This window comes from Chiloscyllium punctatum, chromosome 11, assembly GCF_047496795.1.
Source record: "Chiloscyllium punctatum isolate Juve2018m chromosome 11, sChiPun1.3, whole genome shotgun sequence".
In the NCBI taxonomy this organism is placed as follows: Eukaryota; Metazoa; Chordata; class Chondrichthyes; order Orectolobiformes; family Hemiscylliidae; genus Chiloscyllium; species Chiloscyllium punctatum.
In genome coordinates, this window is record NC_092749.1 from 72,196,174 (window position 1) to 72,209,268 (window position 13,095).

General features: G+C 40.3%; 1 protein-coding gene across 5 annotated transcripts in view; it reads right to left on the reverse strand.

Moving 5' to 3' along the window:
- rps6ka2 (ribosomal protein S6 kinase, polypeptide 2) overlaps window positions 1-13,095 on the reverse strand; it is a 436,546-nt gene that overhangs the window by 51,424 nt on the left and 372,027 nt on the right. For 4 of the 5 annotated variants that reach the window (XM_072581035.1, XM_072581037.1, XM_072581038.1 and 1 more), the window contains 2 exons: window positions 4,686-4,811; window positions 1,603-1,692 (listed from right to left, as the gene is read on the reverse strand). In XM_072581035.1, coding sequence (XP_072437136.1) covers window positions 1,603-1,692; window positions 4,686-4,811 — 216 coding nt within the window. The remainder of the gene's footprint in view (window positions 1-1,602; window positions 1,693-4,685; window positions 4,812-13,095) is intronic. The other variant, XM_072581036.1, reaches the window with a different exon arrangement.

Consider the following 13,095-nt stretch of genomic DNA (forward strand, 5'->3'; position numbering starts at 1 on the left):
ATTATTTGAAGAAGCAACACAAAAATTAAATAAGGGTAATATACCAGATAGAATATGCGTGAGTTTTCATAATTGCTTTGACAAGTCTTAATTGTCAGTTAAATGCCTCATCCCACTCCCACCATGATTTACCTGGCAGTAGGAGAAGACCCATACTAAGTGGATTGACAAGCAGCCTTCTATAATAATTATGTAACCAAGGTCAGTACATGTGGAACTTGGAGTAAGCAACACAATGAATAGCTAGCTGACTACAAAACTAAAACTAGAAACTACAAGTAAAACCAGGCCATCTCAGTGCAGCTTGGGAGTGATGGGATGAGGCTAGGTTTGAGAGGCCAGTGATGAGAAGATTAAAGGGCATATATGTTTGATGTGGAATTCCCCAGCGCAAGTGAAATAACATGGGGGAGTCTGATGAATCTCAACGGGCCCATGGTTGGACAGGATGCATGAATATCCAACCACCCCTTACCTAACCTCCTCCTCATAACATCCCAGTCCTGTAAAATTCAAGGCAGGTTGAATAGATAGTGGGCAAACCATATACTGCATTTAAGTACACCCTGCCTTCACACATGTTGACAGGGATCTATAACATCTGCCTGTAATTTATAAATTCAGGAATGACACCATATTGGGGTCACAACTAGTACTGAGGAAGATTTTGAAAAAGAAAACATAAAATGATTTTTAAACTTGTAGAATGTGTGTAATTAGTAAATTAATTTCAATCTAGATAAATATGATCTGCATGTTGTAGAATATAGAAATATATATAATTCCTTGTAAAATAACAGCATGAGGTGAACGTAAAAGAGATCCAGGGTATACACATACAAGTTAATAAAAACAAATAAAATAAACAAAGCACTGGGATTAGCTGCTGGAGGGTTGGAACAAAAATGCAGGGAAGTTCCTTAATCTTGAATCAGATCTTGGTAAGACCAAAGCACAACTCCAGTTTACTGTATCTGTCTCTGATTTGTAACTACAATATAGAGGATCTGACAACACACAAAATAGAGTTAAAAGTATGGTAGCAGAACTGAGAAGTTTTGTCTATCAAGAAAGATTCAACCTTCCCTAACATGTTGCAGTTAGATACACAGTTTAGCATTACAGAGTTACTTGCCTTGTGAATGCACCCTATCCATTATCACGTTACTGCAAATAGTAAGAAGAACTCTAGCTCCTTGACATAAATGAGTGAAACTGACATGACAACCTTCAACAGGAAATCTGTGGCAATTCTAGACTCAGGTACCAGATTATGGGGTCTAAACAACTCAATCTTCTACTATCTGACAAATTACCTTTTGCAAATGCAGTTTGAAAAGAATTCTGATCTATGTAAGGAAGATAGAAAAATGATTTCATCTAACCAAAGAACCAATCATAATCCAATGTTCAATCCTATGGGTATTAATTCTACCAAACCATTACGAAGAGAAAATAAGATGAAAGGTAATAACTTGGTTAAGCGTTTTCCATGAAGTTTAACAATTATGAACAATAATCTGTGCCATGTTAGAACAACATCTTTCAAAGTGCTAAACATATGCCAACAGTACAGTGTAATAAAGTGTCTGGTCTACTCACATCCTTCAGGGTGATAATATTTGGATGTTGTCCATATCGCAGTAAAATTTCAATTTCCTCTGATGGATCTCTTTTGCTTTTGTCAATAATCTGGAAATAACAGAGTGAAAGCACAGTTATTAATTCCATCCACTTCTGTGTTTGCAATGTAAATAATGTTTTTTTCTCTATTATTTTTCTTTCTGATTTTCTTGCTGTTCACAGTTGCTCCCTGAAGGCCAATCGTATCAGGGTATAGCTTTACTGTAGATACAGCAGGAAGGGCATACTTATATTTACTGTGATGAAATCTCTGCACTTTATAGAATCAGAGTAAGTAAAATCTCTCAGCCACCAATCCATATTCTATGCAGGTAAAGGATGGAAGCACAAGGCCTGAGTTATTGAAAAAGATGAGTAAGTCTTACTAATTTCACATGGTGAAACCTTTAATTGCGAAGTAACTGCTCAATGCATGACAGATGCCTAATTCAGCAAAGAGAAATCAAATGCATACTAGAATTGGTGCTTTGATATGATATTTGCAATGCTTTGCTGTATAGGGCTCTTGTTTCTGGAGTGATGAGTGCTGCTTTGAGTTCATAACAAGTCCAACTTCAAGGGTTTCGCTCCGAGCATTTTCCGGATCTGAGTGTGGTCATTTCTGTTGCTGTGGACTGCAGCATGACAAGGAGAATGAGCAGACCTGGCACAGAGAAAGACCAGCTGCTCGACTGGGGAAGTGGAGGAGGTAGATAGGACTCTCCGCTGGGAGTTCATATTTACCCACAATATACAAGGAATAATTGTTCCATCTCAAACTCAATAAACAACTGTCAGATGCCTGTATTTCAACATAAAATCTGGATCTAGAACTACTGATTCACAGCAGAGCAAGGCAGGCATCAATTGTAGTAATGAAGGGGACCAAGGTTATTTTGCATCTACTGTTCAGATGTGTAGTCTCTCAGAAGTGCATTTAGTGTTAGCTGCAGCCCTCAATTATTTAAATAAACAAGCAACACAAAGCTTGCTTATTTCTTGCACTGGAAGGAATTGTACCTGTTTTCAGGCCTTATTGAATTTCACTGGTTTGCACATCACAGTCTTAACCTAAAACACTCTTACTATATTCTTGTACTTTCAAGAACTGAATTCAAATTCTGGTTTGCACAATAAAATCAGCTGAACATGCAGTCTGGAGTATTGCTGCCTGTTTCCTGCAACTGATGTTTCTAAGATAAAGTTAAGTCCTTTGCTTCTGTGACCTGGAATATTCAGCATGGACTCTTCATCATCATATTATCCTGAATTCTACATTCAATTGAAGCTAAACTTGCTTGTACTGTTGGTTAAGTTTGTGTGTGTGCAGTTGGAGCTGTTAGTAGTCACTGAGGTTCACCAGGACAAACAGAACATTCCTCAGACTGATAATATAAAAAAGGACAACTAATAATAAATAAAAACTTGAGTGGTGAATGATTTATCATTCAAAGAAAATAAAATAAATTGCTAAGTGATATAACAGGATGACCAAAACCTAAGATTCGTTCCATATGCATATTGTTCCAAAGCATCATCATTGATGGTCCCTTCAGACAAGGATGTCTCCCTTACAGTCCCAGGGTGAATCTGTAGCTGTACAGTCCAATGTGGCTTCTGCAGACTCTGTTACACTTGGGACAAAAGTTGGTTGTTGGGAGGGGTGGATGGGACAGTGGTGTGGCAGTGCACTCGTTTTGCTGTTTTCGCCTGGCTTCTGCTTTTTCCCTGACAGCAAATCTCAAGGTGCTCAATGTTTTCCCGGATGCTTCTCCTCCACTTTGGACTGTATTGGGCTAGTCATTCCCAGTGGGATCACTGCACTTCAACAGTGAGGCCTTGAGGGTATCCCTGAAGCATTTCCTCTTTGCACCTGGGGCTTGCCTGTTACTTCAAAGCTGGGAGTAAAGTGCCTGTTTAGGAAGTCTTATGTCGCTTATGCAGATGACATGCCCATCGCAGCCGATCAAGGGTGGTCAGTGCCTCAATGTTGGGGATGTTGGCCTGGTCAAGGATGTTGGTGTTGATGTGCTTGTTTTCCAGCATATTCGCAGCATCTTGCGCAAGCAGCATTGATGGTACCATTCCCGTGCATTGAGGTGTCTGCTGTAGACAGTCCACATCTCACAGCCATATAGGAGGGTGGAAATCACCACAGCTCTATATACCAAGAGACTGGCATCAGATGTGAGGTTGTTGTCCTTGAACACCTTTTTCCTCAGGAGGCTGAAGGCTGCCCTAATACACTGGAGGCAGTGCTGGACTTCTTCATTAATATCTGCTTTGGTCAATAGGACACTTCTGAGGTAATGGAAGAAGGCTCCTAATAATCTCCGAGACAGAATGCAATGTTTCCATAATTTTAGGTGATAATTAAAGTACATTTATTCCATGTCAATAATATTTTACCCAGCTGTGTCCTATACTCATCACTTTCTTTGGGCCAGTCTGACTTCAGAGATTCCTCAAAAAGGCCACAGTTCCAGTGTGGTGCACACTTCTGAAATCCACATTAAAGGAAGGATGTGGTTGCGTTGGAAAGGTTGCAGAGGAGATTTACCAGGATGCTGCTTCAGCTGAAAAGTTTCAGCTATGAAGAAAAATTGGACAGACTGGTATTATTTTCGTTCGAACAGAGGAGAGTGAGAGGGGAAAAGATTGTGGTGTATCAAATTATGAGGGAAATGGATAGGGTAGAAGGAAGAACATTTTCCCTTTGAAAGAAGGATCAATCATTGCTTATAGTTCAGATTTCCAAATCCGCTCCATTTTGCCTTTGTCGAGTAAGCATCATGAGTGGAACTAGAATTAGTTGAAATTGTCAATCAATTTCTGTTATCAAGGCTTTGCTGAAGAAGTGAGAGTTTTGCACCATATCTTTGGGCACATGGCACTTGCTATATCCTTGTTAATATCTGGAATAGGAGAGAAGAAAACTGGTACAGAGCAGATTTAAAGTTTGGACTCTGTTTCATACTGTGGTAGAACATTTGGTGCATGCAACCTACCCATTGCCTTGAATGGATGCAGCTCATTTCCTGAGCAGACAGATGGAGACTTACCTTTACAGCATAGTCTACAGCTGTGAGTTTGTGAACACATCGCTTGCACACGGAGTATGATCCAACACCAACATCCTCTTTCAACTCATAACCATCTGTGAAGTGAATATTATTCCCGTGTAGCTGCTGGAACAGAATTGCAAGTGAAAACTAGGAAGTAATCAGGGTATTATTAGGAATCAGGATCAACACCTACATTTAAGAACAAGTTGTGTATTTTATTGTTTCTTAATTTGAAAATAAATATCATTAGCACTAGATCCAATACTTCTATCCCAATTTTTCCTTTCCTTTGTAAAAATGCAATAAAGTTGTATCATGACATGTCCCTTAAAAACTACTAATGATCTGTAGAAAGATAACCTCTTTTTATCTTTCTACAGACAGATGATCTGCTAAAAATTTCCAATTCCTTTTTTTAAAATTTAACAAGTATACCACCTGAATTAGTTCATTTTAATATTACAGTGTACTTGAAAGAAAAAGTGATGATTAATTGTAGTTCCCTGTAATGTAATATTTGTAGGCGATATCATATCCCTGGTTTGGCAGCGGTAATTAAGGCAAAACTGTCAGCATTCATATCATGATTATACTGAAACTGATAGTAACAACTTGAGTTTGCAGATGCATAGAAACTGTAGCCATTGATTCTGTATTTTTCTAGACAATGCGCTTCTGAGATCCTGTGTTGCTGGAAAAGCGCAGCAGGTCAGGCAGCATCCAAGGAGCAGGAGAATCGACGTTTCGGGCATGAGCCCTTCTCTCATGCACGAAACGTCGATTCTCCTGCTCCTTGGATGCTGCCTGACCTGCTGTGCTTTTCCAGCAACACATTTTCAGCTCTGATCTCCAGCATCTGCAGTCCTCACTTTCCCCCCACTTCTGAGATCCTGTCAAACTTCAAGCAATCCAAAATAATTGAAATGGTGTAAGCTTACTATTTTATTATCACTGCAAAAACCCTCCGGAAATATACACCTTGTTGAATAAAGTAGAGCCTGGACTTTTAGCAGTTTGAAAATGTATTACTGACTGCTAAAAAGCTGTCTAGATGGTGAAAGAATAGTGTTATATTTGTTGAATGTCAATTTTCTCCCATTATGACATGCAATTCCATTTACTTTTCAATTAAAGTTTCTTCATGATATTATGGCTTTTACCCTAATACCGCGGATGTCTTCCAATCATTGTTTTTCATATGTGCAAAATACAAATTAAGACTAAAGGGATTTGGTGGGTTCTTTTGTAATTCATAGTTTGACATCCATTAGAATTAATCTTTGTGATTGGTTACGTGTCTTGACTGATAATATCACTGCTGCTGGACATTTAAAGATCCTCTTGACTTGCGTCATAGAGTCATACAGCACGGAAACAGACTCTTCAGTCCAACCGGTCCATGTTGAATATAATCCCAAACTGAACTAGTCCCATCCTCCTACTCCTGGTCCATATCCTTCCAAACTTTTCCTATTCATATATCTATCCAAACGTCTTTTAAACATTGTAATTGTACCTGCATCCAATACTTCCTAAGGAAATTCATTCCACACACGAACCACCCTCTGTGTAAAACATTTGCCTGTCATGTCTTTTTTAAATCTCTCTCCTCTCACATCAAAACTGTACCCCTAGTCTTGAAACCCTTCATCCTAGGGAAGAGACAACTATCATTAACTCTATCTGTATCTCTTTATCAGGTTGCCTCTCAACCTCCTATTCTCCAGAAAAGAAAACTAGACAGGAAGGGGGAAATCTAGATGACAGAAGCCATTAAATCTTTGTAAGCAATTTTCTTTGAGTTCAGGACCAATCACAATAGATTCTCAAAATCCAGCTCAATATACCTCTGTAACAATCTCTATTGCTGTAATTATATTTATAAAACAGAGCTAAATGTTACAACAGGAATATTCTTTCCAGATTTGTCTCCCTTTAAACAAAATGGAAACCTTACCAATTGTGTACAGTTTGATGCTAGTGTGGAAAGGATTTTGTTGAATACAGAATACTTTTCTAAACCATATTATCAAGGAACTAACTAGAGCATAGGGTGTTTTGGATTTAGCTTAGATAATAAGGAGTAATGAGAGTAATCTTGTAGAAAAGGAGTCTCTAGGGAAGAGTTCTCATAAAATGAAATAATTTTATATTGAATTTGAAAGTGATTTAGTTATGTTCAAAACTAAAATATTAAAGCTAAACAAATCAGACTATATAGATATGAAGGGAGAGTTGACAATGGGGTATATTGGGAAACAACATTGAACCATACATTATGCATCATTTGACAACAGTGCTAATAACACACAAACTACACAGAATATGTGGTCCAACTTCAATGGGCTGAAGAGTTTTTTGTACTATAGATCTCTATGACTCATAACTGTGGCTAACAAGTGTTTAAATCACTTTTAAATCAAAGGAAGAGGCTTCTATTACTGCCTCAGGATTAAGAATTAAGCCTAAGGATTGGATAGATGTTAGAATACAGAAACTGATGACCAAGAAATTGATATGGAAAGAGAAAAGGGAATTAGAATAAACTAGCAAGAGATATAAAACATATTACATAAGTTTCTATAGTTATGAAAAATGTGATTAGTGAAAGTAAGCCTGGATGCCTTGGAGACAGAGTGACAGCAAATTGTAATGGAAATTTAAAAAATAGAAGTGAAATAAAATGAATGCGACATAGCTGCCTTCTTCATAGAAGGTACAAAAATTATAATGGGGCACAAAGACAGCAGAGAGAATGAGGAACCTAAAGAAATCAGCTATAAGTAAATAAATCATAACGGACTATGAATGGGAATAAGTGAAGAAAAGTCCTTTAGATCTGACAACATGCATGCTAGATTTTCAAATGAGGTTACTGCAAAGATAGTGAGTGCATTCCATTTGATCTTCCTTAATTTCTTACATTCTAGAAAAATCCCCAAAGATTGGAAGATAGCAAACATACCCTGAAAAATAGTGTTATAAAACATATGTTTATATCCAATTTGTGTTGGTAACCTTTGAGCACAACATGTTCTGTTGGTGGTTACACTTTATCCTGCCTAGGAATAAGTTCAAACTTTGTTGCGAGGTTTTAATATGTTATTCAAAACAATTCAAGGGTGTGAGAACAGTTTTAGTCAGGAGTAGGGAAATTGTTACTGTTAAGTGGCTCCATGCTGTTGGGTTCTTGAGGTTTGGAAACCCTGGGCATTTTTCAGCATAGGGAAGGTGATGGCCTTGTGGTATTATTGCTAGACTATTAATCCAGAAACTCAGCTATGTTCTGGGGACCAAGGTTCAAATCCCACCACGGCAGATGGTGGAATTTGAATTCAATAAAAAGCACTGGAATTAAGAATCCACTGATGACCATGAAATCATTACCGATTGTCAGAAAACTCCATCTGGCTCACTAATGCCTTTCAGGGAAAGAAACCTGTCATCCTCACCTGGTCTGGCTTGCATGTGATTCTAGACTCATAGGAAAGTGGGTGACTTTCAAACTGTTGTCTGAAATAGCCCATCAAGCCATTCCGTTGTGCCAATCTCTACAAAGCATCAAAGAAATTAAACTGGATGGATCACCTGCATTGACCTAGGCACCGGAAAACACAAGGGTGGAAACAGCCCTGTCGACTCTGAAAAGTCTTCCTTGGTGACATTTGAAGGCTAGTGCCAAAATTAGGAGAGCTGACTCACAGACTGGTCAAGCAACAGTCTGACATAGTCATACCCACATAATCGTACCTCACAGACAAATGTCCAGTCACCACCATCACCATCCCTGGATATGGCCTGTCCCACTGGCAGGACAGACCTGGCATAGGTGGCAGCACAGTGGTATACAGTTGGGAGGGAGTTGTCCTGGGAGTTCTCAACATTGTCTCCAGATTGCCTGAAGTCTCGTGGCTTCAGGTTAAACATGGGCAAGGAAACCTCCTGCTGATTACCACATATCATTCTCTTTCAGCTAATGACTCATACTCCTCCATGGTGAACATTTATTGGAAGCACCAAGGATGGAAAGGGCACAAAATATTCTCTGGTTCAGGGATTTCAATGTCCACCACCAAGAGTAGCTCAGCAGCACTACTACTGATCAAGCTGGTTGGGTTCAAAAGGACATAGCCTTTAGACTGGAAGTGTGGTGGGCGGTGAGGGAACCAACAAGAGGTAAAGCATACTTAACCTCATCCTTATCAGTCTGCCAGCTGCAGACACATCTGTCCATGACAGTATTGGTAAGAGTGACCATTGCATAGTCCTTGTGGACATGAAGTCTCGGCTTCACATAGAGAATAACCCCATCACGTTGTGTGGCGCTATCACCGTGCTAAATGGAACAGACTTCGAACAACTCAAGTCTGGGCATCCATGAGGCACTGTGAACCATTTACAGCAGCAAAATTGTTCTCCAGCAGAATCTGTAACCTCATGGCTTGGCATATCCCCCACTCATCCATTACCATCAAGCCAGGGGATCAACCCTAGTTCAAAGGAAAGGGCAGGAGGGCATTCCAGAGCAGCACCAGGCAAACCTGAAAATTAGGCGTCAACTTGCATGCCAGACAGCAGAAACAGCAAGTGATAGAGCTAAGCAATTGCACAACCAATGGATCAGATCAAAGCTCTGCAATCCTGCCACATCCAGTTGTGAATGAGGAGCACAATTAAACAATTCACTGGAGAAGGAGACTCCACAAATATCTCCTTCATCAAAGATTGAAAAGCAAGGCACATCAGTGCAAAAGATAAGTCTGAAACTTTAGCAGCAAACTTTAGCCAGAAGTGCCGAGTAGATAATCCATCTTCCTCCAGTGGTCCCCGGCCTTACAGATACCAGTCCTCAGCCTCCATGTGATACCAACAAATGGTAGGAGACACTGGATACTGAAATAGCTACAAGCCCTGACAACCTTCTGGCAATATTACTAAAAACCTGTGCTCCAGAACTTGATGCTTTCCTAGCCAAGCTGTTCTAGTACAGTTGTAACACTGGCACCTACCTGACAATGTGGAAAATTGTCCATGTATATCCTGTGTATAAAAAGCAGGACAGTTCCAACCTGGCCCATCAGTCTACTCTCAATCATCAGTAAAGCGATGGAGGGTGTCATCAACAGTGCTAACAAGCAGCACCTGCTCAGCAATAACCTGCTCAGTGATGCCCAGTTTGGGTTCTGTCAGGGCCACTCAGCTCCTGACTTTATTACAACCTTGGATCAAACATGGACAAAAGAGCTGGATTCCAGAGGTGAGGTGAGAATGACAGCCCTTAGCATCGAAACTGCATTCAATCAAGTGTGGCATCAAGGAGTCTTAGCAAAACTGGAATGAATGCATATCAGGCGCAAACTCTCCACTGGTTGGAGTCATACCTAACAAATAGGAAGATGGTCTTGGTTGATGAAAGTCAGCCATCTCACCTCCAGGACAAGTCTTCAGGGGTTCCTCAGGGTAGTGCCCGAGACCCAATCTTCTTCAGCTGTTTCATCAATGTCCTTCCCTCCATCATAAGGTCAGAAGTGGGGATGTTCGCTGATGTTCAGCACCATTCACGACTCCTCAGATACTGAAGCAGTCCACATTCAAATGCAACAAGCTCTAGACAATATTCAAGTTTGGACTGACAAGTGGTAAGTAACATTCATGCCACACAAATGCCGTCTATGACCAAAACCAATAAGTGACAATCTAACCACTGTTCCTTGACATTCAATGGTCTTACCATCACTGAATCCCCCTATCAAAATCCTGAGGGTTATCATTGACCAGAAACTCAACTGGACTCACCACATAAACAAATTGGCTACTAGAGCAGGTTGGAGGCTAGGAATACTGAAGCGAGTAACTCATCTTCTGGCTCCCCAAAACCGGTCCACCATCTTCAAGGTGTAAGTCAGGAGTGTGATGGATTAGTCCCCACTTGCCTGAATGAGTGCAGTCCCAACAACACTCAAGAAGCTTGACACCATTCAGGAGAAGGCAACCTGCTTGACTGGCCACAAGCATCACCCCCAATGCTCAGTAGCAGCAGTGTGTCCTATCTATAAGGTGCATCACTGAAATTCACCAAAGATTCTCACACAGAACCTTCCAAACCCATGACAACTTCCATTTAGAAGGACAAGGGCAGCAGATATGTGGGAACCACCACAGTCAAGTTCCCCTTCAAGCCACTTACCATCCTCACTTGGAAATATATCACCATTCCTTCACTGTCACTGGGTCAAAGTCCTGGAATTCCCTCCATAATGGCATTGTGTGTCAACCCACAGCAGATGGACTGCAGAAGTTCAAGAAGGCGGCTTACCATGACCTTCTCAAGAGCAAGTAGGGATGAATAAATGCCAGCCAGCCAATGATGTTCACATCCCATAAATGAATAAATAAAAAACATGCTCTGTGGGACTGGAGAGAAAATGCCTACTAGAAAGTTGACTGTTCAGTGTAGTTGAGAGTACAGATAAAGGAAGCCCAAAAAGAAGTAATTGGTTGGTGGAATTGTGAAAGGTTAGAATTTAGTGATACTGAAGACAGAGCCCATTCAACTCAGTTGAATATTTGCATTCCTGATGAAGGGCTTTTGCCTGAAACATTGATTTTCCTGCTCCTCGGATGCTGCCTGACCTGCTGTGCTTTTCCAGCATGATTCTAATCTGGACTGAATTATTTGCCTGGTTTGTGAGCTTCATACAGTCTATTCAATCCATTTGGGTGCATTCTTAGGTGCTAAAGTTGAGAAGCCAGATGATGAGCAGTCTCTGGAGCATCCTATGTTTAAGTCCCGCCACCTGACAAGATCTCGTAAACCAAAGAAGCAAGAAAGCCTCTAAACTGAATAGGGGCTTCAATTCAGTTTCAAAGCTAGCACTTCAAAAGTAGTTTTAAAATATTCTTACACTGGTGCTCACTCTCATCTGGAAGGATGGCTGAGCAATTCATGGGATCTAGCTTGGCTGTGTCTGCCACTGAATGTACAGTCTATGGGCTAATCAGCTGCATTAACACCTATTCACCTATTAACACCTATTTACCTCATGTTAATTCTGGATATAAATAATATATACAAATATACTGCACAGTAAAGCTTTTTTTTTGGTTCAGACCATTGAATCCTGTGGCTTTATTCTCTTAGTACCTGGTATTCAAACTTTGTCTGCTTTAAACAAAAAGGAAATTACTGATGTCAAACAGATCATAATTTAGCTATCCTGTCTGGGATCATAACAAGAATAATACGTCAGTTCGTCAACCATCAGTAGGCAAAATGCTGGAGACTATTATTAGGAAATGTTACAGGGCACTTAGAAAGTAATAATGGCCTAGCAATTTAATGATCAGACAGTGGTAACTGTAGTATGGGTGAGTTATGCAGCAGGACCATGTGGAAATCTTGAGATGACTCCAAGGCAATTGCCCAAGAAATTGAAATTTTGGACTGACAATTCGCGTTTATCTGGAACCCTCCAAAAATGCCTCTTAAGATTGACCATTTCTGAGCATTCCAACTTATGTAAGCTTAATAGCAGATCAGGAAAATTTAGTTTTAAAAAACAGTTCTAACTCGTAGGTAACTCTTAAACTGAACACCAAACTCACCACCTACAAACGTACCTCACTCCTCCCTGAACTTTGGCAGTTCTGAAGGCTCCAATCCACACTCCCAACTCAATCCAACCTGCTTCGGTGATCCCAACATCCTCCCACCTTCTCTCCCCAATGTGATCTGACCTTGCCAGACCTGACAACATCTTAATTCCAACCAAAACTGCTTGAGACAGACTCAACACCCTACTCTCCCTGGCTCTGACAACCACCTGTGCTTGACTTAATTCACCCAGACCCAATATCTCAACCCCCATTCCACACTCAATACAACTATTGAATACATGTTAAAACTTCCTTTTTTTGTCAGTTCAGCTACAGGAAGCAGTAACTTGAATAGACCATGATTTTTGTTTTACAATAAAAAGTGACAATGTTTCAAATTAGATGACCTAACGACCATAAGACCTTAAGACATAGGGGCAGAGATTAGGCCACTCAGTCCATCAAGCCTGCCCTGTCATTCAGTCATGGCTGATAAGTTTCTCAACGCCATTCTCCTGCTTTCTCCCCGTAATCCTGGATCCCCTTGACAACCAAGAATCCAACTATCTCCATCTTAAATATATTCAAAAACCTGGCCTCCACAGCCTTCTGTGACGGTGAATTCCATAGTTTCATCATTCTCTGGCTGAAGAAGTTTCTCCTTATCTCCATTCTAAAAGATCTTCCCTTTACTCTGAGGCTGTGTCCTTGGGTCCTAATCTCTCCTACCAATGGAATCATCTTCCCAACATCCACTCTTTCTACCTGGTCCAGATAATCTAGTCACCTTCAGGCCATTTAGTTTTTTCTA